We start from the raw sequence: 26,536 nt of genomic DNA, 5'->3' as shown, positions 1-26,536 counted from the left end.
TTTTATTTCTAGCTTAGGAACACTGTTCATGCTTATATACAGGCTTACACGGGAAACGAATGTAATAATTTTGCAACTTCTGGCCTCTATTTGAGCCTGAACGTGCAGCGGGTCCCCGAGGCCTGAGAAATATTTCAAGGGTTCCTCCAGGCTCAAAAAGTTGAGAAAGGCTGGCTAGGCTATGGCTTCTGTATATCTGCTTTCCTGTCTTTTTGACTCATAGGCTCATAAGGAAGTGACCAAAAGCTTCTGTTTTAATTAATTCTAATTTCTCATTTTGTACAATCCTACACAAATTCTGGTTAGCAGCTTTGATTTACTGGAACAGGCAAACCGTGATGAAGTACCCTGACTTCTTACAGTAAGTCCCAATTAGTACTAATCGTAGTCCCTAGTTTGGATACAATGGCCTGGCCATAAATCATAATATGGATGGTTTATTTTTGGCTTGGCATGATGTACACCACTGGGTCCCTGCCATGTTCAACCAATCGTGGATTTAGGGATTATGCATGAACTTGGATGGTGAGGTACCACAGTCATTGGGAAACAGAAGCAAAGGCTCCAGACCTCCTCATAACCATGCCAGAACAGAAGAACAAGGAGCGTTAAAGCTTGAGTGTTTCTAAACTTGATTTCAGCCACTGGTTTGCTCTCAGAAAGGAAGGGACTGCAAAGAAACAGAGTTGTGCGCTCAACTCTTTGTCTTCTGCCTAGATCTAGGGACAAGCAAGAATTCAGGAGGCACCACCTTGGACTGCATCAAAATGACCCATCCCACCCCGACAAGGCAAAAACAAGTCTTCTTGGAGCTGGTCCTGACTGTGGGTGACTTCACAGACACATCCATGACATTTTGATTGCAAATTCTTAGTTTAAGTTCTCCAGTAGTTTTAGTCATTCTTTAAAAATTAAACCCATCTAAGAGAGGATGGGGGAAGTGGGCATATCCTCCAAATAATGTTTCCGAGGCTCACCTAGACGCATCTTCTCTTCTATCTACTGGACAAAGCATATTTCAAGGACTGGTGCGCAATCTTTGAGAATGGACCTTTCTTGAGATTAACTCCAACTGCAAGTTGCAGTTTCCATCTTCCACTGCTGAGCATCTTTCGAGGCATACAGAAAAGGCAAATTGAAGCCTGTCTCTTATACAACGGAAAGCACTTGTGGGTTACACATTGAAACTTCTCGGATTAAGTTGTTAGATTATAAAAGAAATATACTGAAGATGAAAACCGTTTTTTAAAATATCAACCAGTAAACATTCATCTCTGTTACAAGTAATATGCACTGCAAAAAGGAGGAAAACAGCCTAAGCTACTCCTTTCTCTTGAGAACAAATTACCATATTTTGAGTATTACCCATTTTGAGTTTAAACTAAGCATCTGTTGGTATAATCTCCCACTTGTGGCCCTGATGAACTACAGCGGGTATGCCTGGAAAAATGTGGCTTCCAGGGACCAGCATGTTTGATCTCATAAAGCTCTTGCAGGAATAAAAACATCTGATTAAAACAAACAAAAACCCTTGTGATTGAAATGTTTTGCTATTATCCACATTCCAGTGTTACCAGGACAGCCTGATGCAGCCTTAGAACTACCAACAGTTCAACCATGAGCTAGATATAGTAAAAAATAAAAAAAGTTTCAAAAATCCAAAGTAGATCTCAGTTTGAGAGTCTTCCCAAGTATGTTGTTGTTGTTTATTCGTTCAGTCGCTTCCGACTCTTCGTGACTTCATGGACCAGCCCACGCCAGAGCTTCCTGTCGGTCGTCAACACCCCCAGCTCCCCCAGGGACGAATCCGTCACCTCTGGAATATCATCCATCCACCTTGCCCTTGGTTGGCCCCTCTTCCGTTTGCCCTCCACTCTCCCTAGCATCAGCACCTTCTCCAGGGTGTCCTGTCTTCTCATTATGTGGCTAGAGTATTTCAGTTTTGCTTTTAATATCATTCCCTCAAGTGAGCAGTCTGGCGTCATTTCCTGGAGGATGGACTGGTTTGATCTTCTTGCAGTCCAAGGCACTCTCAGAATTTTCCTCCAACACCACAGTTCAAAAGCATCTATCTTCCTTCTCTCAGCCTTCCTTATGGTCCAGCTCTCGCAGCCACATGTTACTACAGGGAACACCATTGCTTTAACTATGTGGACCTTTGTTGTCAGTGTGATGTCTCTGCTCTTGACTATTTTATCGAGATTGGTCATTGCTCTTCTCCCAAGGATTAAGCGTCTTCTGATTTCCTGACTGCAGTCAGCATCTGCAGTAATCTTCGCACCTAGAAATACAAAGTCTTTCACTGCTTCTACATTTTCTCCCTCTATTTGCCAGTTACCAATCAAGCTGGTTGCCATAATCTTGGTTTTTTTGAGGTTTAGCTGCAAGCCAGCTTTTGCACTTTCTTCTTTCACCTTCATCATAAGGCTCCTCAGTTCCTCTTTGCTTTCAGCCATCAAAGTGGTATCATCTGCATATCTGAGATTGTTAATGTTTCTTCCAGCGATTTTAACTCCAGCCTTGGATTCCTCAAGCCCAGCACGTCGCATGATGTGTTCTGCGTACACGTTGAATAGGTAGGGTGAGAGGATACAACCCTGCCATACTCCTTTCCCAATCTTAAACCAGTCCGTTGTTCCGTGGTCTGTTCTTACCATTGCTACTTGGTCGTTATACAGATTCTTCAGGAGGCATACAAGATGACTTGGTATCCCCATATCGCTAAGAACTTGCCACAATTTGTTATGGTCCACACAGTCAAAGGCTTTAGAATAGTCAGTAAAACAGAAATAGATGTTTTTCTGAAACTCCCTGGCTTTCTTCATTATCCAGCGGATATTGGCAATTTGGTCTCTAGTTCCTCTGCCTTTTCTAAACCCAGCTTGTACATCTGGCAATTCTCGCTCCATGAATTGCTGAAGTCTACCTTGCAGGATCTTGAGCATTACCTTACTGGCATGTGAAATGAGTGCCACTGTTCGATGGTTTGAACATTCTTTAGTGTTTCCCTTTTTTAGTAGGGGGATGTAAGTTGATTTTTTCCAATCTGATGGCCATTCTTGTGTTTTCCAAATTTGCTGGCATACAGCATGCATTACCTTGACAGCATCATCTTGCAAGATTTTGAACAGTTCAGCTGGGATGCTGTCGTCTCCTGCTGCCTTGTTATTAGCAATGCTTCTTAAGGCCCACTCAACCTCACTCTTCAGGATGTCTGGCTCTCGCTCACTGACCACACCGTCAAAGCTATCCCTGATATTGTTATCCTTCCTATACAGGTCTTCTGTATATTCTTGCCACCTTTTCTTGATCTCTTCTTCTTCTGTTAGGTCCTTGCCATCTTTGTTTTTGATGATACCCATTTTTGCCTGGAATTTACCTCCGATGTTTCTAATTTTCTGGAAAAGGTCTCTTGTCCTTCCTATTTTATTGTCTTCTTCCACTTCCACGCATTGCTTGTTTAAAAATAATTCCTTATCTCTTCTGGCTAACCTCTGGAATTTTGCATTTAATTGGGCATATCTTCCCCTATCACTGTTGCTTTTTGCTTTCCTTCTTTCTTGGGCTACTTCCAGTGTCTCAGCAGACAGCCATTTTGCCTTCTTGGTTTTCTCTTTCTTTGGGATGTATTTTGTTGCCGCCTCCTGAACAATGTTGTGAACTTCTGTCCAGAGTTCTTCCAGGACTCTATCTACTAAGTCCAGTCCCTTCAATCTATTCTTCACCTCCACTGCATATTCCTTAGGAATATTAGTGAGCTCATATCTAGCTGATCTGTGGGTTAGGGTTAGTCTGATCCTAAATTGTGCAAGAAGAAGTTCATGATCAGAACTACAGTCAGCTCCAGGTCTTGTTTTTACCGACTGTATAGATGTCCGCCACCTTTGGCTGCAAAGGATGTAGTCAATCTGGTTTCGGTGTTGTCCATCTGGTGAAGTCCATGTATAAAGCCGTCTCTTAGGTTGTTGGAAGAGAGTGTTTGTTACGCACAGTGAGTTGTCTTGGCAAAATTCTATCAGCCTATGTCCTGCTTCGTTTTGTTCTCCCAGGCCATGCTTACCTGTAATTCCAGGTGTCATTTGACTGCCCACCTTAGCATTCCAGTCTCCCGTGATGAAAATAACATCTCTTTTAGGCGTGTTGTCCAGTAGGTGCTGCAGATCCTCATAGAACTGCTCTACTTCAGCTTCTTCAGCATCTGTGGTTGGGGCGTATATTTGGATCACTGTGATGTTAGATGGCTTGCCCTGAATTCGAATTGAGATCATTCTACCTTTTTTTGGATTGTATCCAAGCACTGCTTTAGCCACTTGACTATTAATTATGAAGGCTACTCCATTCCTTCTGTGGTCCTCTTGTCCGCAGTAGTAGATCTGGTGGTCATTTGATGTGAAGTGGCCCATTCCAGTCCATTTCAGTTCACTGACGCCCAAAATGTCTATCTTTAATCTTGAGTTCTCCCCAATAACCACATCCAATTTTCCCTGGCTCATAGATCTTACATTCCAGGTTCCAGTGGTGTGTTGATCCTTAGAACATCGGATTCGCCGTTCACCACCAGCACCGTCGGCCGCTAGCCGTCCTTTCGGCTTTGAGCTAGCTGCGTCATCACGTCTGGGGCTAGTTGAACTCATCCTCTGTTCCTCCCCAGTAGAATTTGACCATCTTCCGACCTGGGGGTCTCATCTTCCGATGGTATACCGACATCTCTCTGGTTGTACTGATCCATTTAGTTTTCACGGCAAGAATACTGGGGTGGGTTGCCATGACCTTCCCCGGGGAGCGCATTTAGTCTGACCTCTCTGTCATGACCTTCCCGTCTTGGGTGGCCCTTCACGGTTCAGCTCATGGCATCACTGAGGTGCTCAAGCTCCAGCACCACGACAAGGTAACGATCCTTTGCTGAAGCTTCCCAAGTATAGGAAGATGTAAAGAAATTGAGTCCCAAAGAAAGAAGTTATCCAACTTTTCATGGACAATTATGGATGGTTTCAGCCCCATTTTAATTTGTATTTAAACAAGAAAATTATTCCACCGAAATCCTGTGTGGAATCATCCTTAAGTGAACATGCCAATTGGAGTTAAACATGGTTTTGCTTACTTCTTTTCTCTCAACACTTCTGGAATGGGACCAAGCAATTAAAGCACCTTTCTGTAAGTTGCAAGCCTCCCCAATATGTCAGGACTACAACTCCCAGAATTCCCCTTTGTTACGTTGGCAGAGAATTCTGGGATTTGCCATTCCAGCATATACAGAGAACACCAGGTGGTGAAAAATGAAGAGTTTTCTCCCACCTCTAAGACGGAATCAATTTTCAATCAATATTTGATTCATACAATAATCTTGAGCCACAATGTGGTTTGCCTGGTTTTAGTCCAGTGACTGAACCCAAATATTATGAACTCCAAGCTTTAATGTATAGCTTAATATAATTCATAAATCATCCTTTATGGCTTGCTTAACCCCTCTGATTAATTCTGGGTGAACATAATGTGTCACCTCTACATCTCCCAAGGATATGAATTTTGACCACAATGTGAATTTCTTTGAATTTCTAGTGGAAAATAATGAAAACTTGAACTGTTCCCCCCACCCGTCCTGCCCCAGAATTACATGAAAGAAACCGCTTTAAACAATTTCCATTTGGACTTCTGCAATCTTAACTCTGCAGATCAGATCAATCAAGTCTCCGTTGACTGACGAGCTCAAGCCAATTTTTTTTCAGAGGAGCCGCAAATTCAGAGAAATCTTGTTTCCTTTCCGAACAAGTAAACATTGGTTCCAGCATGCAACCATAATAGGAAGTGGAAAAAGAAAATATTCAACAGCACAGTTCAGGCTGACATCCTCAATGTACAGTATCCTCCAATCTGATCCCATCCAGATGGGCTGAATTACCACTTTCATTGTGAGCAGCGCCAACTTGGGAAAAGCCGAATCTGGCAGCAGGGTAAACCTGGAGAGGATTACACTGTTACACGGAAGGTTGGGGGCACACTTATCAATTAAAAGGTAATGATCATCAACAGCCCCAACTTATATGCAAGAAAGGAAAGGCAATGTTTAAGATGATCTTGTGGGGGGGGGGGGGGAAGGAAAGGCTTGTTTTTAAATTTAGAAAATGCTAAGTGATTTATGCATTTAATATTTATGCTGGGCTTTAACTATCAATATAAATGTTGATGTATAGACAGAAAGCAAGATGCAGACACTTTTCTCAAACGGCATTTATATCCCTCTCAGCAAGATCTTTGCATACATTCACGGAGCACCTTCTCCCCGAGGAATTCAGAGAACCCCATTCCTTGAAACATGGATTTTTTTGGTCCTCATTTCCAGGCGTAACACAACCAGCATGACCATAACTGACAGCAGTGGGTCTTACTCTTTGCACACCAGCATCCACAGTGGTGGGAATGCTAAAACCTGAATTTCACATTTGGGCTGGAAACTGGATTGAGAAACTTGGCTTTCCTCCTTGTCACTATCCCCCTTCTTTTCAGCCTTAAGCAGGCCCAGGTTTGCAACAGAATGAGCCAAATATGGTTTAACTTAACACTAGCCATGATCTCCATCTTAAGCAGAAGCTGAAGCAGAAATGCGTTCAGATGCAGAGGAAAGCCCAGAGGAAAAACGTGTCCCGAGCAAGACATTCCCACTGCTGGCTCTCCAAAGGCAAGCCAGGTGTGCAGTACTGCTCCTCCGCAGGGCAAGAGCGAGGCCATGGGCCTCCATGTCCTTGAAGGAGAGAAGAGGAAGGCTACACCGCTGAGCCAAGAAGCCAAAACCCAGCAGAGGGTTGGAGAATAAAAACTTTCAGAGGATGCCACTGCCCCTCACTTGTGGAATTCAAGAGAAGCAACAAAAGCATCCAGTCTGACCTAAATCCACCTTTGCCAATGTGAACAGCCGTCTTCCCACTGACAGAACATGCAGGAAGATGACTCAAGGGCAAAAGGTTTCCACGAACGGCTCCAGGAACTTGCAAAACGCACCACGGCCAGCCCGGGAGCCTCTGGGGATCCACTGTGGTTTTCCAGAACGTCCCTTCCCTCTTCGTGGTGCCGGCTGGAGCTCCTGGAGAGCTTACGAGCAGTGTAGAAACAATTACTCATCACCAGTACGCCAGTCTAAGATCCTCTGGATCCTGATACTCCATTTAACAATCGCACTAACAGTCACGGACAACCACCATAGAACTAAGTGGCAGTAAATTACATAAAGGAGCAAAAGCCTGTGTGATATACATCCCTTTGGTCTACCTGGAGCCTCCTACAACTCATTTAATTACAGGTAGTCCTCGCTTAACGACCACAATTGGGACTGGAATTTCAGTTGCTAAGCTAAGCGGTCATTAAGCAAATCCGACCCAATCTTTCAACCTTTTTGTGGCGGTTGTTAAGCAAACCATGTGGTCATTAAGCAAAGCACATAGTTCTCCATTGATTCTGCTTGCTGGAAGTTGGCTGGGAAGGTTGAAAATGGTGATCAGGTGACAACAGGATGCTGTGACAGTCATAAATGTGAACTGGTTGCCAAGCACCCAAATTGTGATCATGTGATCACGGGGCGGCGGTCCTAAATGCGAGGACCAGTCATGAGTCGGTTTTCCCAGCGCTGTTGTAAGTCCAAACCATCACTAAACGAATAGTTGTTAAGCGAGGACTACCTGTATGTGATTTTGAGAACTGTCATTATAACACGGATTTTTTTCCCTCTCCTTTTCCTTCTTCCTCAGTACCACAGGCCCCCATCCCGAAGTTTCACGGCCTTTGAAAGGGCTTCCTCTGTAGAAAGTTTCCTGAGAACTTCCCAACTTTCCCTGGATCAGAAAGGATATGCTTGCAAATGAAACCAGGATCTCCAAAAACAGTAAGGAAAAACAAGATTCTTCTCTCCCCCCCAAGCCCAGGAGATATTTTTTGCATGAAATGAGCCCATCAAGGAACTTTTTGAAGTTGCTCTGAAAACCTTCATAAGCTTTTCTTCTCGGTATTGAGACCTCTTCAGTGAGGATTTATTCTGGAGAGCAAGCAGAAAAGACCCTAAAAGAAAAATAAGGGTTGTACACCAGCTGGGACTCAAAGGACCATCAGTCCTAAAAGAACTTCACGGACACCATCTGTTCTAATTTCTCTACGGCCAACATCGACTGAGGTAGCATTTTGTTCTACCAGCCGAAAACCGATGCATGAAATAGCTTCCTCCACATCACAGCCACACCATATGAGCCAACACTGCACTGCGAAGCCCGCATCTGCTAGAACTAGTTGAGCCCAGCAGTTAGCTAATCCCCACAATTCACACCCAGAAAGAGTTAATTTTGACTCAGAAAGCCCCAGGGATTTTTTTTAAGGCTAAAGTAACTCCCGCAATCAATTGTCTATGCAAACTGTTTACTGGAAAGTTAACTGTCCCTTCCCAGTTTTAAAACAGAGGCAAAGTCCTAGAGAGACTCCGTGAAAATGGAGTCACTTTAGGGAGCCACGTGAAAAAGGGGGTGGGGCTTCAATTGCACACTCACGGCCATTATTCCTATCTTTTTCATACCCTCCCTACCCAAGTCCCTGCCACCTGAAGGTGTTTCTTGTTTTATGCCCCTGATAAGGGGCAAGAAAACCTGATTTTGCTGCTGCATATTTTCTATTCCATTTATTTAAAAAAGGGCAGAGAACTACAACACTGCTTCCTGGACTCCTTTGCAGGGAGGCGTGGAGGACTGGGAAACTAGTTAATGCACAACTAACCAACCCACTAATCAACTGACCAGGGGAGAGGGCGCCTGGGTCAGTCGTATGGTGCAAACAGGCTTGTTTTGAAATGTTCTTCCCCACTCCAAGAAGCAAGGTAGCTTACAATTCTGCTTATTCCTTAGAGCCCATTCTTCAAAGCCAGGGTTTCTGAAGTTAAGTTCTAATAAACAATTAACCATTTGTCATCCCACGGACTGATGTGTGTTTTCATCGATCTATATTTTTATAATGTATCTCTTTTAATGATATTTAATTCTTTTGTTGTTTTAATGCGCTTGTAAACCGCCCAGAGTCATTTGTCGAGATGGGCGGTAAAGAAATGTGATAAATAAATAAACAAATAAACAAATAAAATAGGAGCTGTTCTTTTTAACGGGGTAGGAGTTGGAAGAGAAGCAATGAAATTCTCTTCGGTGTTTGCTTCTACACCATCACAGGACAGACAGCAATGCATTCCACCTCATTCTTATATATATACTGTATGTGTATACACACATACACACACACACACACACACACACACACACACACATGCGTGCGCCAATATTATGATTTTGAGACCACGACGCAGCTGCTAAAATAGTCCCAAACCCTCACCCATTTTATTCAAAGGCCAAAATAAGAGTTATGATGGTTCCACAATGGGGTTATGGGATGTTTGTTGATAACAGATGTGTAAGCATGGAGGGAGCCATGTGCCTATAGAAATTTTACATTAATTATTTAGTTAATATACCTGCCCAACTCAACTCTTTATTACGGTCACAGTCCAGTACAGCTACCCACCTCAAACACTTGGATGGCTTACAACAGCCAAAAGAGACACACAGACCAACCAGCCGCTCCATTAAAATTAAAATAGACTTATTATCGCTGTTCCTCTGGAGATGGAAAGGACTAACGGTTGATGTTTGGTGGGAATGCAAGGAAGGTAGCTGGCCAACCACCAAAATACGCCCAAGTCTGAAGAGTGCTCTCAATGTTCCTCTTCCGGTCAAAGGCCTTCGGGCCATGCAAAAAACAATTCAGCTGATTCAGCCACCTCTAGATCTGACTTCTTCCTGGAAGGGTTTTCCTGGGGAAAACTCAGAGAAGCTGTAAATCCTTGTATCTTCAGAGATAAGAGGTCAGTAAACCAGAAACCATGACTTGAAAGAGAGATTGTTTCCATACTTCCAGGACCACCACAGGGACACCAGCATTGGTTTATGGCCATTCAAGAGGAAGGGTCTGTACCCTGTGTAGGTAACCAATGGTCAGAAATCTTGGGGGTAAGCTAGACCAGAGTTTCCCAACCTTGGCAACTTTAAGATGCGTGGACTTCAACTCCCAAGATTCCCCAGCCAGCGGCTGGGGAGTCCTGGGAGTTGAAGTCCACGCATCTTAAAGTTGCCAAGGCTGAGAAGCTCTGAGCTAGACCAAAACCCACCATTCTTCCTTTAAAGCTGGGAGACGGATGTGGAGAAGCTATTTTAACACAAAGTAATAGTAATTTTAAAAATCCCTCGATAACAAATGTTCACAGAACGTCCACCCACTTTTCAGGGACAATTTCGAAGGTTGAGGCTTTGCTCTCAGATTAATGGCAGAGGCAGACCGAGGTTTGGGGTGGGACGGGGAGCATTACAGGTAGTCCTCGCTTAATGACCACAACTGGGACCAGATTTTTGGTCGCTAAGCGAAGCTGTCGTCAAGCAAATCCAACCCATTTTATGGCTTTTGCGGTGGTCGTTAAGCGAATCACGTGGTTCCCCACTGATTTTGCTTGCTGGAAGCCGGCTGGGAAGGTCAAAAATGGCAATCACGTGACCACACAATGCTGCACCGGTCATAAATGTGAACTGGTTGCCAACCACCCAAATCGTGATCATGTGACCGGGGGGGAATGCTGTGACAGTCACAAGTGTGAGGACTGGCCGCAAGTCAGTTTTTTCAGCACTGTCAGAAGTCCAAACCATCACTAAATGAATGATTGTTAAGTGAGGTCTACCTGTAAGCTGCAGCATGATGGTTCAGTAGTTCTGGTTTAGCATGTATGAAACCAGTTTGGGTCTACCTCCTGGGTTTTTAACATTAAGAACATTTTTTTTTAAAGGGGAGGGGGTGAAGAGCTTCAAACCATGAATCACATAGTAGGGTTCCTCCCTGGAGTCCTTTAGGGAGGAAACACTTAAATGGATAAATGGCATTTATTATACTGAAGCAAAACACATTTCACTAGCAAAACTGCTACAATAGAAAAATATTCTAATATGGGACTGAAAGTTTCCATTTAAGAGGAATATACTGGATTGGTACTGCCACTAGATTAAATTGTTTCCCAGAAAGCTATTAAGTAAAAAAAAAAAGAAATCCAATAAACAGATTTCACTTCAGCCAAGGAGGAACAGTTCGCCTGTTATATGAAGAAATGCAGGATACGGCTTATTCCTAGACCGTTAGACGGACTTACCTTTTTATTTACTTCTCGTATCTTGAGGAAGCTTCTTGGATTTTAAGTGACACTTTCTACCTTTAAAACACTTTTAGTTAAAATTACTGTTTTACTCACCCTGTCATTTATTCTAATCCTTTAGTGTTATCCTTAGGCCCACTGTTTTATATTTGGTTTGAACTGGGTGATGGCTGGATGAAAAATTGGCTTGATTTGATTTGTGAAAAAATGCGAACACACAGGTGGGGCAGGGGATGATGTCACGCGCATCGTGATGTCATTGCACAAATGACACAAGTTGTGCAAATGGTCTCACTCCGAGATGACGTTATGCTGCATGAGATGTCATCATGGTTTCTACCAGATGTCAGTAACTACAAATGCAACTCATAAGATCTCAAGACTAAATATAGAGCTGGCTGAGTTCACACACTCTACTGAGTAAGCCTTAACTTGGTTTGGTTTTGGCTAAGTTGGTATGAATGTAGCTCATTGTGGTTTATTCAATAAAACATGCTTAAGCAGAACATGCTTAAGCAGGGATGCGGTGGCGCTGCGGGTTAAACCGCTGAGCTGTCGATCGGAAGGTCGGTGGTTCGAAACCGCGCGGCGGGGTGAGCTCCCGTTGCTCGTCCCAGCTTCTGCACACCAAGCAGTTCGAAAACATGCAAATGTGAGTAGATTAATTGGTACCGCTTCGGCGGGAAGGTAACGGCGTTCCGTGAGTCATGCTGGCCACATGACCCGGAAGTGTCCTATGGACAACGCCGGCTCCAAGGCTTTGAAACGGAGATGAGCACCGCCCCCTAGAGTCGGACACGACTGGACTTTACGTCAAGGGAAACCTTTACCTTTACCTTTAAGCAGACCATGGCTTACAATAATGTAGCAGCCACCTTTAAGAATCCGATCTCATTTAGTAAATAAGGACTATGGCATATTCATTTTGATCACTGCAAGTCAATAACTGGAATTACTCAGATTAAAAAAAATCTTTAATTAGAGGAAAGAAGAAACAGCATATGGGTAAGTATCATAAAATTTATAATCCAGAAGCAAATGTCCAAAAGTAAAAATCTTTTATGTCTATTCAGAAGCCATCTTTCTGAGAAGCATTCAGGAATACAATGTTAATGGAGTCAATGCAAAATTCAAAGTTTAACTAGGAAATCATATTACTGGAATAACGTAATGGAAGAGTATGCAGATATTCCTGGAGGAGGCATTGTTCTAAACAGCTGGCTACAAAAAAGAACGTACTCTTTTGAAACTCCCCAGGTTAGCTGGTTTGGATCCGCTCATTTCCATCCTAAATCACTGGATCAGACGGTGTGTTTCAGGCAGGGACAACTGTCTTCCAGCACCGGTACCGTGTCTAGAATCAGACCACAATGGCCCATGTTGATGGTACCAAAAAGTATCAAAAATGCCATCCTACGGGTACAAAGAGGTATAGTTTCGTTGGACGCCAGAGCATGGTTTCTCCTTCTTACCTTCTGGCTAAAGTTAATTATGTTGCCTGTAGGTTTAGCCCTGCTAATATTTAGAGATCATTTTAAGTCATCTTGGCTAAAAAAAGCCTTAGACAAAATTAAATTCTTGGGGCTGGCTCATGCCTTAGAGCCCCTCCCACTGGATTGGAATTTTACAGCCACTTGGATTCCATATTTATTGCATTTTATATTTGTAATGTGCTTCATTTTTATGGGATTTTAACCTTTATTGTCGTAGCATTGATTTTATTGTAAGCCGCCCAGAATCCCTCTTTTGGGGGAGATGGGCGGTAATAAAATTTGAATAATAAATAAATAAATTGCTGGGCTTCTCTATGGAAAGTCTGTGCTCATTAGGATTTGATAATGCTAGAACCACCCTGAAACAACGAATCTGGGATACAGATCTCCAGAAAAATTTAAGTAAGGTGCTATACCCCAATATCTGTCATTTTCTTCCGGAAGGGTTTGTTCCAGCTTCTTATCTATCATCTATCACAATTTTGAAATTTTGTAAAGCTTTCACTTTAGCCAGGCTGGATGCACTGCCCTCAGCGGTCCTTTTTGGACGTTTCAAGGGTGCTCCTATGCACCTTCGACTATGTCCATGTGGTAACGGCTGAGTAGAAACCCTAAGCCACATGCTGTTATATTGTTCCCTATGTAAGGATTCTAGACAGACCCTTATATAGCCAATTTTGAAATTTCCCGGCAGGGAGAGTGACTTCTATCTCACGCTACTTCTTTCAGACAAGGACTCAAAAATATCCTCCCAGGTTGCCCAGTTTTGTGCTACCATCTGCACAATAAGCTACACCATCACTTAGATTTTGTATTTCTTAACATACTATTTTATTTCAATTCATTTTAGTATTTTCATTCTTAATTAACTTTGGATAGTAGTATATTAATTGCTTCTGTTTTTATATATATGTATTAATGTAACATTGTTGCTATTGTATAGTTTTATTGTGTCTGGCCTTAGGGCTGTAATAACTGTGATGATGATGACCACAATGGCCATGCAAAGCCAAGACAGACTCCTACAAGTGTCCCAAGGTATGGTCAGAAACGTCACGATGGTGGCCACAGAAGCCAGGTGCAGCTTCGATCACACAGTTATGGCCCCCATCTTGACTTTTGACCATACCCCCGTGGACACCCTGCTCCCATCCACATACTGTTTGGGTGAAGCAGGACCAGCAGGAGTTAAGATCTTCTCCAGCCGGGCAGCAGCACCTAGCTGGCTTTTGCTGATCCTGAAAAGCTATTCAGATACTTGGATGGGAGACCACCAGGGAAACTCAGCTGTAAGCTGGGACTGGAAAGTTAAAAAAATAAAAATCTGTATGAAGTGAAGAGCAAACCACTTCAAAACAGCTGCCAAGAAAGCTGAGCTCAACTCAAAGGCAACTCCATCTTTTTAGAGTAAGTGACAGCACCCTGGCGACCATCTCAAAAAGGTTAAGTCGGTCAGGTCAAGATATAACCTGGGCGAGAGACTCTGGAAACCCCTCAGATATAGGCAAGACAGGAAACTGGAGACTTCACCTTCACATCTGCTTCTTTTCCTGGGCAGAGGGAACTGGGAATGTGCCAGCACAAACATGACAACCTTGCTGCCCCTGCTAGTGAAAAGCATGGATTAAGGTCCTCCAGCATAATCCCAGGAACTGAGGGAGCAGATGATCTTCACCAGTTCAGGATAATCCCAGAGTCTGGTCCAGGCAGGCCAACTCCCATCTGGCTTTCAACAGGGTGAATCAACCAGAACTCAGACCAGAAACGTCAGGAAATTTAAAAGCATCTCACTTGCCACCCTGGCCTGCCTTTGCCCCACCTTCAGGGCTATGCTTGGGAACCCATCATCCCTGGAACACATGTTTCAAACACCCTAAAAGAGACCACCCTAACATTGGGGGTGGAATACAAGGCGGGATTCCAGCGGAAAACAAACTATGCTCATTTCCTCCTTGGTTCGTTTGATAAACCCCTTTGAGGAACAGTTGGTTTCATTTACTCCTCCTTCCCGAGCGATTTCTATTTAATATAAGGAGTGTGTTCTGGCTGGGAGCGGGGGAGAGCAGGACCAAGTATATGAACCAAATATAACTGGACACCCCATTTTCCAGTCACCAAATTCCATTTAAAAGCCCACCTTGCTTTTAAAATAAGCTCCCCCACCCTTTCTTTTTTTTCCCCAAACTTCTTGAGAAAAGATTTTGGTATCGTTTTAAATATTAAAATATTAAAAGACTTTGCATAGGTGCACATGGAAGGCCCAGGACGAATTATAAACAAAAATGAAGGAGAGTAAAAAGACGGTTTGTTTGCTTCTTTACAGCAAGAAATTGCTAAAACAAAGGTTGACCCCTTTTGTGGAAACTTCGTGAAAAGCAAATCCCAAAGTGAATCATGCAGGGAATCTCGTCTGATTAAATGAGGCCAGGATACAATACGCCGCTTATAGTCACTTTTCATCCCTTGGGAAAGAGGAGCATGTAATATTGATTTTTAAAATGTGTTTATTTTTGCCTTGGAACTCAGCCCGCTAAATATGAGCGATGACATCATTTCCAAAAGAAAAAGAATTTGGGTATGGCTCAGATGAAACACCCTTATCCTGTGAATGTGACTGAGCAGAAGCATGCCTGTCATTAGGCTGAACTGGATTAGAGAGGGCATCCTATTGTTTTGCAAGCTAATGAGGGCATGCAGCCTTTCAGGTACAGAGCAAAAGGCCCTTCCACACAGGAGAACCACAGAAACAACACAAAACAGTAGAAACAAAACAACAGACAGTGCACTATTCAGAAAAGAGCTCCAGTCCTTGAACTCAAGAAAACCGTGCTTTGATAAGGATTTCCCTTCCTTCCACAGGGCCAGCACACAGCAAGCAGGTCCCCTTAAAACAACTCATGCTCAGCAAAATAATGGTTTCAGCCTCTGAAATTGAACTGAGCCAGTTCACTTCTCACTCTTGTGACTACACACGGGGAGCACACAATTTATTAAGAGGGGGGGAAAAAAGGCCTACAACTACAGAGGTTATGTCATCATCACCATATAAAGAATGTATTATGGCAGAGTTCACAGTATGGAGCATTTCTGGTAAACCCTGCGCGCATGGCCCAGAACCACACAGGAAAAGAAGGCAGTTGGAAACAGTTTGAAAGTGAAGCCTTCAGACTGCACTTAACACTGAAAAAAGTTTGGCAATCCCATTAACAGGGCCTTTGCTTGCACAAACGACAAGGGCTAACACTGCTGATAACCACCTGCCCCTTAAATTGACACCCTTTTAAGGGTGGGACTCTCGCAGTACACGTTAGCGTATCTCAGTGAAACAAATTATGGCCATGTCGAAATCAAGTCCTTGGGTGTGAAAGAACACAACCTGTCCTCAAGAGAAACGTAAATTAAAACATACATTGTGGGATTTTTAAAAAAATAAATAAAGTGTGTTCAGGGCTTGTAGATGGGCCTTTGTGATTAGAGAAGTCTAAAGGGCAAAATGCAAACAAAAAAGGAGATTTCCTCATTGGCTTCCCACTTCGATCCTAAACCAGCTTAACTTGGACACAAGTCGAGATTTTAGTTGACGGTATTTCTGAACCAACCTCCCCACCAGGCCAGATTAGGAGTGTGACTGAATCACATTCGTGTCCTCCTGGTCACCCAGAAAGAAGATCAGAGGCAGGGATCAAATTTGGATGGATTTTCCGGCTTACCTCCAACAGCGATAGATTATAATATGGTAAAACTTTACACATACGGTAAATCTGTGCCCGTACAGTCCCTGCCTCTTTACTTACTTTTTAGCAGATTTTTTTTGTTATTTCCTGTACCACCTTCTTCCCTCTATGCATCTTGGACTTATGTCAATGTAGCTACTTGGTAACGTTTGGTAACCACCGCTCAATAAAAACAGTGGGGAACGGCGGGAGGGCCCACTTCTCCCACACGTCCGTCCGTGCCGGGGGAGCAACGCAGCCGGGAGGCCTCCGCAACCACCGCACGTCGCATTTCCGTTTTCCTGAAAACGGGCGAACTGAGCCAGCCCTCCGGCTGCGGAAGAGGCGGCAGGCAAAAAGGCAGCCTGGGCCGGGGGAGGCTCCGCAGCGGGCTCGGGAGGACCACTGGGGGCCCCCAAGACGCGCCCCCCGAACCGCCTTCCGGGCTTTAAGGAAAGGCACCTCCGAGGCTTCCCGAAACCCCGCCGGGGGTTCGCGCTTCCCGGCGCCCGAAACGCAGCAGCAACCTGTTTCCTGCTTTCCAGCGGCAGGGCGGTCGGACCCCGCGCGTCCCCCGCGGCCTCCAAGGGGGCGCAGCCTCTCCAGGTCGCGCCCGCTCGAGAGTCTCGTGCCCGGGGGCGCCTCGAGCGCCCCGCGCCCCTCCGGAGAGCCCGTCGCGGAGCCGGCAGGCGGGGCGCCGCTGCGCGCAAGGCGCCCCGGGCGCGGGACTCCCGCTCCCAGCCGCCCGCCCGTGGCCGCGCCGCCTTTCCGCCCCGGGGCCGCCCGAAGCCCGCAGGCCGGCCTCCGGGGCCGCGGGGGGATCCCGCCACCCCCCCCCCCAGCTCGGGCAAGTTCGGAAACTTCTCCAAAGAGGCGCTTCGCCCAGCCCGGATCCGCGGGGCGGGGGGTCGCTGTGCCGCGGGCGCTTCCCCGCAAGGTCCGGTCGCGCCCCCCAGCAATTGCACACCCAGCTCCGGGAGGGGGGGGTCCGCCGATCCGGCGCCCGCCCGCCCGGGGAGGGCGCGCGCGCGCTTCCGCCGGAGCAGCCCAGCGCGCGCGCCCTGCCCGCCCGCGCGCCCCCTTCGCCGCTTGCAAGGCGCGGGGCCCCCCGCCCGGCTGGCTTCCGCCCGGCCCCCGCCGGCCCGAAGGCCCGATGGCGCCGGCGCCGCGTTTACCTTGATGCAAACCAGGTCGGGACCTTCCGACATGTCTCGGCAGGGAGGGCAGGAGCCGCGCAGGAAGTTGGCCGGCTGGCCCGCCGCGCGCCCGGCTTCCCCTTCCCGGTGCGGGGCTGCGCCTTTCCGCCCAGACGCCCGCCCGCCCGCCTGGCTGCTGGCGGCTGGCTGGCTTCCCCGCGGCAGCTCCTCGGCCGGCCGGGCGAAGGCGCTCGCTCGCTCGCTCGCTCGCTGGCTGGCTGGCTGGCTGGCTCTCACGGCGCGGCGCCTCGGCTCATCGCCGCGCCGCCCGCGCCCGCGCCAGGCAGCCCGGAGGGGCCCTCGCAGGGCTCGGAGGGGGCGCGGGGGCGCCTCGGCCGGCCAGCCCACCCCGCCCGGCCCGGGCCCGCCGCGCCGCTGCCCAGGAGGAGAGCGCGCCAGGCGGAGCGCGCGGAGGCGGCGGCGGCGGCGGCTCCGCTCATGGACCTGGAGAGTTTCAGGGCTGAGAAGTGACGCGAGTTCCCGGCATCGGCTCTGCCCTCTTAAAGGAGCCGGCCCGCCAGGAAATGGGAAAGCGGCGGGCTCCGGTTGCCGGAAAGGAAGGAAGGGAGGAAGGGAGGGAGGGGGAGCCCGCGGGGGGGGGGGGGACGAACGGACGGAAGGAAGCGGGAAGGGGCCGCGAGGGGGAGGCGCGCTCCCCCGCCCCCCGGCCGGCAAGGGCGTCCCGTGCGGCCGGCCGGCCGGCCGGCGGGCGGGCGGGCGGGCGGGCGGGGGGCTCAGCCTGGGAAGGACCCCGACACCGGGGAGGCGCTCCGCACGAGCGCGCAGCGGGGGCACCCGCCGCGTAGCGTCGCCCGCGCATCCGCGGGCGCATCCGGGCGCGCGGCCCGTGGGGGTCCCCGCGCCCCGAACGGAAAGGTAAAGGGGGGACATTTGCAGACGGGAAAGCGCGGCATCTCAGCCAGGCTCGGCTCTCCGGGACGCCTTTCCCGCTCCCCGGCCCCACCCGAGGAGGACCGCAAGGCGCTTTGTCTGGGCGCTGCTCCGCCCCGCCTCCCGCCCGACGCGGCTCGGCGGCGGACGGGGGCTTCGGTTACGCCGGCGGGGCCCGGGGAAGGCGGGCGGAGCGCGCTCGCCGCGGAGACAAAAGACCGCCGGCGGGGGGGGGGGCGGCTCGTCTGCGCGCCCCGCCGGGTGAGAGTCGGGGCGGCGTCTCGCCCCTGCCCCTCCAAAGCGGGCATTCCGCCCCGCGTTTCCCCAGCGCCCTTCCGGCCTTTCGTTTTCCGCCTTCCACCAGCGGTGCGCAGGAAAGGGCTCCTCATCTGGAAAGGGGCGCGCGAGGCGTCGGCCGCCGTCGGCTCTTGAGCCCCAGCACGGGCGCCCCAGAGGAGGCTGGACCGGTTTTCAGGCGAGAGCCCCTCCGCCCGCACAGCTCCAGGAACCCTGCTACGTTTCTCCTCTAATTCCAAGGCTCAGATTGGCTGGGAATTCAGGGCGAACTGGAACAATACCGACCCCGGGAGAGAACGTCCCTGGGTCACAAAGTCATAGGAGAGCCCAGTTGACTAAGTTTCTGGTTTATCCGAACAGATACGAAATCCCACCCCCAACACATCGGAAAGTCAGGCCTGTGTGTTACCCAGGATGCAGACACACACAGAAAAAGTGTGTCTGCAAAAATAAACTCTAGCCAATCAGGTTGCACCATCTATTTGGAATAAATAGATCTCCAGCTGATTATCACAACCGGCTTTCTTCAGACTTGACCCCCACCAGCAAATTACTGCTGAATCTGCAAGAGATATCATGGGTCCCGTGTCCAGAAGGGCAAAAACTTGGCTTAGGTGCCTGACACACTTGGGACAGGTTCCTTTTTAGAGGATCTGCTCATGCAGCACCACTCTGTTGGGTTTAGGGAGATTCTTGGGCCAAGAAGGCCATGATTTAACAGAGCGGTCAGAATTTGCTAAGGGTGTGTGTTGGGTGGGGGGTAGGCTCAAGTGTTAATGCCATGATTTACGAGGTCCTTGGGGTCACCCAGAATATCACAAATAGGTGGGGAACGCTTAGTTGGACTTTCAGAAGAGAAGACCATATTGAAAATATCCAAGTCCAGAAACATGCAGAACTTCAGAGGTAAGAGCAGGACTTTAAACTAGGTCCAGCAACTAAGCAGCCCCTGACGAAAATAGTTCCATGTGGGTTTTTACAACCGTAAGGGAGGGGCTAGATCCAGTCGCAGGGAAGCTCTGGGTCTGGCACAAGAACAGGCTAACTCTTGAGCACCACCTTGTGGGGCCTGTGGTCCAGCGAGGATGGGAGCTATCTCAGTTGCCTCATCTTAGCACAGACTCTGCCTCCGACACAGCTCCATCTGGCTGTGAAGAGTTTTGACCAGGGTCAAGAGCCATAAAGCCTGGAGAAGCAGCACCCCTTCTCCACTTCCTAAAACAAGTTCACTTTAGTAACCAGGACCCTTCCTTCTTCAAACTAGGAACTAGGAAATTCCTGGAGTTTAACACCAGATAGGATTGTACTGCATATATACAACCGTTAGATACACTTTTCTATTTTGTGATTTTTCATTCTTACCCATCACATATCACTGTATATAAATACAGCAGGTATTTTCCTATTATCGTAACAGCTTTGTTTGGGGGGTGGTATTCTTGTTTTATTTTTTACAGTATTTCAATTAGAAATCATCTTTCCAACCCAGGGCAGATTGATGATGATGATTCAGTTAGTCAAAAACATACCAACTGAAGCTACAATACCTGCAAAGTGAAAAAATGGGACTAAAATATAAAGAAGACCAAACTAATGACAACAGGTAGAACAACCAGCCTTAGAATTGGCAATGAAGATATACCAAAGTGGTGGAGAGCTTCTGCCTTTTAGGATCAATCATCAACAGTAAAGGAACCAGCAGTCAGGAAATACGCTTCAGACTGGCACTTGGTAGAGCAGGCTTGAAGGCCTTGGAATTGATATTCAAATGCCATGATGTGTGTCTACCTAACAAGGATCAGAATTGTGCAAGCCGTGGTGTTCCCTGTGACACTCTATGGAAGCAAAAGTTGGACTTTGAAAAAGCAGGATAGGAAGAGCATTGAAGCTTGTGAACTTTGATGTTGGAGAAGACTCCTGAGAATACCACAGACAGCCGAGAAAACAAACCGATGGATCACTGAACAAATCAACCCAGAGTTCTCACAAATGACCAGGCTCAAATTATCCCACTTCGGACACATTAAAGCTCTAATGCTGGGAAACTTGGAAGGAAAGAGGGGGGAGATGGGCGGTGATATAAGTTTAATAAAATAAATAAATAAATAAATAAAGAGAAGAGGTGGAGGGACTCAGTTACAGTGGTGACTGGGAGACTTGAAAGAGCAGGTTAGGGATAGATTGTCATAGAGAAAATCTATGTGGTCGCTCGGAGTCGAAAAGGACTCGATGGCACATAACCAACCAGTTTTCGTTATGCATGGCTCCTTATGTTGCTGTAAGAAGAATCTCTGATTCTTAAAGCTCTGATATTTAAGCACACAATGCAATTAATTCCTTGTCAAACTGTGCTGCGTGTCTGAGTATGGCCATAACAACGACCAGTTTTTTTTTAAAAAAGTAGATAAAATGCTTTAGCAAGATTTTTTAATGCATTCGCAATTGTGAACTTTGTTCCTATTAAAATAATCTTGATATATTTTAGTCTGTAATGGCAAATGTGGAATCCATTTCCTCTATAAATCAAAATACAGGAAATCCAGTAAAATAACAAAGGCTAATGGAGCAATGCAACCTTTTAGATTTAACTCCTGAGAGGCGCTTTGGAGATCAAGGGGGCACAAACATGCCTTTGTCTTCAAACTTTGGAAGCAGCCATGTCTTTTCCTGGAATCACTGGAGGAAAATTTATTCTAATGTGAAGCAGAATACAGCTCTATTGTACATTAAAAATATAAAAAGGGTGTCCCCATTTTTTTTCTTCTAAGTTAAGCCATTTTACTTATATTGTTCCTATCACAGTATGTCAGACCCTGAACAGTTCGTGCATGATGAATATTTATGGAAAGATTTCTATTATTCGTTTGGCATATAATTACAAATTAAATGTCCTAAGTTCTAATGCTAACACTTCTTGGCCTCAAGTGTTGCCTCTTAGTATATTCTAAACCAATGTTTCTCAACCTTGATAACTTTAACTTCAGTTCCTGGAATCTCAACCTTGGCGACGTGAAGATGGGTGGACTTCAACTCCCAGAATTCCCCAGCCAGCCATGCTAGCTAGGGAATTCTGGGGGTTGAAGTCCACCCATCTTCACGTTGCCAAGGTTGAGAAAGACTGTCCTAAACAAAGCCCTACAAAATTCCTGGGCTCTTTCTTCACAAGGAAACTGATCCCATAAAAGGTTGCCCCGGAACCTCCTAACACTACGCAGGTAAGTTGGATAGACATTGTGGCCCACAGCGATGCAGATGTTTCATGTAGAATATGACTTATTATTGCACTGCCAAGTATTCCTTTACATTGGTATCTTTCCAAACTCTCACTAAATTCTTTATCATAACGCCATCATATTTTATACCTGCCTAGCCTATTTTCCTCCAGCCTTGTGTGTCTATCTTGCACACCTTAATTTTGACACTTGCTTATCTCCTGCTTTGCTGCATTAACAGAACCTATTATGTTTTCATGTCAAATCCAAAGAGTGTTTGCTAATAAAGAATCAGTTACTGTTCCTTTCTCCTTGCATTGCCCCAGGACTACCAATTTTGGATTGCAAAAGTCCACCAGGTGAAAAGAAAGAGTTAGCATTTTCTACATCTCTTTGCTGCCGTTTTGCAGCCATCTGGAGTTTTACTGCTCGGTATGTGCAGTGAAAAAAAAACCCTGCAATGAGGTGCCTGGTTATTGCTAGAATCTTTTAGGAGAGCTACCATATCTAAGAAAGAAAAATCTTTATCTGTGATTCTTGAAGAGTCAATTAGCTTTGCTCTACTGATTGATCCTGATTTGGGTGCTTCATGAGCAGCTCCATTGACTCCTGAGTGTCCATCTGGAACTTAGCCAAGAGAAATATCAAATGTTGAGATATTTGCCATACCGCAAGCTAGGGTTCTAAAGGATATGTTTTAAGCAGGTAGACTAGATCAAGAGCTTAATTATACTTGAATCTCATCAAAACAATCAGAGGACATGGCAATGGGTCAGGATGAACTCACTCAAGTCCAAGGCCATTTATGCAGGACAACACTCAGAATTTTGAATCTTCCCTACAAGGTTGGGCAACTTGGGCAGCTTCTGGGTGGCTATTAAGGAAAAAGATTTTGGTGAGCTGTTTTCCTTGAATGATTACTCAGTCAAAATTGAATCAGCTTATTGGGTTTTCTCAAACTCATATTTATTTATTTGAGTTATATGGCTACCCATCTCACCATAGTAACTATGGGTGACAATAACAACAGAAAAACGGCCATAAATATTATGGCTACCAAGTTAAGAAGCCAATCTACAACAAATTAAAGCACAACTTCATGGGCCCACGCTAACCATTTGACCCCCATCCCTGGGGACATATCCAGGTCTTCAAGGCTTTTCCAAAAGCTGGCAGGGTTGGGGCCAATCTAATCTCAGGAGCGGGGGTAAGGTATGTAGTTAACTGAATCTAGTGGGGGTGGAGTTCCTCAGTCTTTCCATTATGAAAAAATAATTTATATCTTCAACAATATCACTCTTTCATGAGATGCTAGTGATCTGAAATGAGAAAGATTTTTAACAAATTGACCACAATGAAACCTGAAGGGTATGTGTATGGGTAGATGTAGATGCAAAAAAAAAAGTGCAATTATTTCCCCACTAATTAAGATGCACCATGGAACTTGTCAAGGATGTCTGCCTTCTCTTACATTTCATTTGGTTCTTGAACTTTTCACTCGCTCTATCAGACAATCCAGAGATGTTCAATTCATACAGGTGACTTGTGAATACAAGTTGTTATTATATGAAGATATATTTTAGGCCCTATTAATAATTATCAAAGCTCTTTGTTGAATTTTGTGGAGCTTTTTCCACAATATGGCTCATTCCAATTAATTGAAACCAAACTATTATGTGGTCTGTTGATAATAAGGTTTCTATGGAAACTGTAAAAAAATTGGACTTTATTTGTGTATTATCTGGAATCTCTTAAATATTTGTGGATAATAATTCCAAGAAAAATACCTTTGTTAATACTGTAGATGTGAATATTTATCACTTGCTGGTCCAGATTGGCTGCTACCCAAGGGCCTCTAATAGGACAAACAGGCCAATTTAGATGGTGTTCCACAGAGGTCTCATGGATCCTGATGGCTTCTGGCAAGTTGATCCCGACTGTTCGAAGATTACCAAGATCCTCTGGGAGAAGAAGCAGCAGAAGAACAACGTGGAATGCGCGCAGAGGAAGATGAAAAATGAATCTGACCACACACAGGTTTAAGCTCAAGTATGAGTACATTATGATGATAAGGGAGATTGAGTGTCATTGCTTTTCCTCTTTACTGCATTGGTGGGCTTGTTTAAGGTGGCCAACTCTCTTTATGGAAGGGACACCCACAGATCTCCCAACTGGCAGCTGTAAACACTTGGCAGAGTGCTTTGGCCAATAAAGTCACTTAGATTCACCCAAGTCAATTCTTTATGGATTGAGTCCATTGTAGTGATGAGGACCAGGTCCAGCTATGTTATCTGAGATCATTTCTTGCCTGTGAACTCTGATGAATGGGTATGGTTTTCCTTTGGTTGTCTTCAGCTCCTTGATCCTTGCCCTTCATAGCTCCTTAGTGGGTGTGGAGGAATTGCAAGAGACTGGATCTGAGATTTAGTCAATACTTCATTGTGAAAAAAGAGGATGAAACCAGCAGTCCTGAAAATCACTGTGATGTTTCCCCATCCATAAGAAGCTCTCATTGGATCTGTCTGTATTTGATAATGATTGTCCAGCCACTAACTTTTCCTTCCCTAGGAAAAATTATTGAAACTGTAGGAGAACCCTACAGGAAGCTGATTAACTTGACCCTTTTCAGTTAGGATTCTGGCCTGGCCGTGGGACCAAAACAACATTGGTCACCTTTTTCATAACCTGGATGGGGAAGTAGGACCTCCTGGTTCTTTTGGACCCTTCAGCAGCCTTCAGTACCATTGACCATGGTATCCTTCTGGACCACTTCCAGGGGCTGGGGATTGGAGGCCCTGTTTTACAGTGGCTTACAGTGGTTTACAGTGGTTCCAGTTGGCCCTTGGGGGAGAAGAGAACTCAGACAGGTTGCCTCTCCTTTCTCCTCTACTTTTAAATATATACCTGAAGCCACTGGGGTATCATTTCATCAATATGCTGATGACTCCTGGCTGTCCTTCTCTGCCCTAGGCTGTTCAGGAGATGTCTAGCTGTGCCTTGATCCAGTGCCTGGAGCTTTGAAGTTCTGGATTGGACAAAACAGCCTGAACTTGACCCTGTCCCGTTTCAGACAGAGCACACCCGGGCTGATTTACAAGGGGTTAACTGGTGAGTAGAAAGCAATGCAAAGGCAGTAGCACAAGTGTATGGACATCTTGGGAAAAATAGAGAGGAGCTTGGTCTTGCCTGAAAGTTCAGTCCAGAGTCAGATGAAGCAAACGTGGTCCATGACAGGAGGAGGTGAGTCAGCCATTTGCGCTGAAGAACTGAGAGTCTGGAGGCAGAGTAGGAAGCAAGGGCAGGGAAGCACAGATCCAAACTGTTGTCAACAAAGAGTTGGCCGCAGGTGGCTGTTCTTTCATTGGCCAGATGATCATCGCTCAGTTGAGGGCATTGCCTTTCTTGCTTCTTGGCAAATGCTACATCCTGGGACTAGGTGCTATGCTCTGTCCAGACTGGGCTCCTGTTCCTGGACTCCTCCCCTACCCACTCCTATTGGTTTTCTCCCAGATGGCTGATTGTTGACCACCCCAGAGGCTGGAGGCTTGGTGGATCAGCCAGTCCACAGCGGGACCCAGCAAGATGGAGTTACTGTTTGCCCGTCGTAGGTTCCTAACATCCCCAGGGCTGTCTCTTGATGGGGCAGCACTACCCCCGAAGGCATCAGAGTCACTTTATTGTGGCAGGTAACAGATTTAAGACATAAACGTTTTCAACTGTATAACAGAGATTAATAACTATGCCAACAGATGGTGGAGAATATCCATGAATTTTTATTATGCACTTTAAAACAGATGTCTATATTAATTCCACTTAAATACATTAGACAAATTTTAAAAGTTACAGTTTTTATGGATTGTCAGATTCCTGTCTTTCTAAATTGTAACCCTCCCCCTCCAGTGAAAATTGTCAAGACTTAATTGTATTACTGGGTGTGGTTGCTATATAGCCTGATACACAAGCACTTTTGTTTTGTTTTTTTTTAAACAAAAATGATGTTGAAAATATACCATTACGGATAAAATTGGATCATTATTGTTCGGATCTTTAAAATCCTGGCAAGTGTTTGGTTCAAATTACAGTCAGAATTTAGCTGAACTTCCAGTATTAAAGGCAGCATTTGAATGTTACCTGGAAAGAGATATAAATCTAATTTCTTGCTGTCAAGCAAAATATCTGTGTGGAACAGTTCTTATTTCAAAATGGTTGGAAAATTTTTGTTTTCTTAGAGAAAAAAGAAGGGGCTGAAAATGAGATTAACACCTTAGAGCAGCTTATTGCTAATTCTACCTTTACGATGTTTGGCACATTGCAAAAAGAATGCAGCTTGCCTGAAACTGCCGAAAATACATATTCCTGATGTTCTTAGTGGCCTGAACAACTTCTATAATTCTAAGAATATTAGCCAAAGTTTCTTTTAAAGGCTAAAACCAACTATTCTGTTTTACGGACAATTGAAGAATCTTACAAAGATAAATATAGACAATTTACAAAAGCCTGGAAGAAAGAATTGGAGTATCCAATT

General features: G+C 45.8%; 2 protein-coding genes across 2 annotated transcripts in view; one reads left to right on the top strand and one right to left on the bottom strand.

The window, feature by feature from the left end:
• Positions 1 to 17,758, bottom strand: part of ETV6 (ETS variant transcription factor 6) — a 112,063-nt gene extending 94,305 nt beyond the window's left edge. The window contains exon 1 of the mRNA XM_063308343.1: positions 17,591 to 17,758. Within this exon, the coding sequence (XP_063164413.1) occupies positions 17,591 to 17,623 (33 nt within the window). The 5' untranslated portion in view covers positions 17,624 to 17,758. The remainder of the gene's footprint in view (positions 1 to 17,590) is intronic.
• Positions 1 to 26,536, top strand: part of CDPF1 (cysteine rich DPF motif domain containing 1) — a 271,203-nt gene that overhangs the window by 85,143 nt on the left and 159,524 nt on the right. The window lies entirely within an intron of this gene.

The sequence above is a fragment of the Candoia aspera genome, chromosome 7, assembly GCF_035149785.1.
Source record: "Candoia aspera isolate rCanAsp1 chromosome 7, rCanAsp1.hap2, whole genome shotgun sequence".
NCBI lineage: Eukaryota > Metazoa > Chordata > Lepidosauria > Squamata > Boidae > Candoia > Candoia aspera.
The sequence above is the reverse complement of the archived record's forward strand: the minus strand, read 5'-3'. Positions and strand labels throughout refer to the sequence as shown.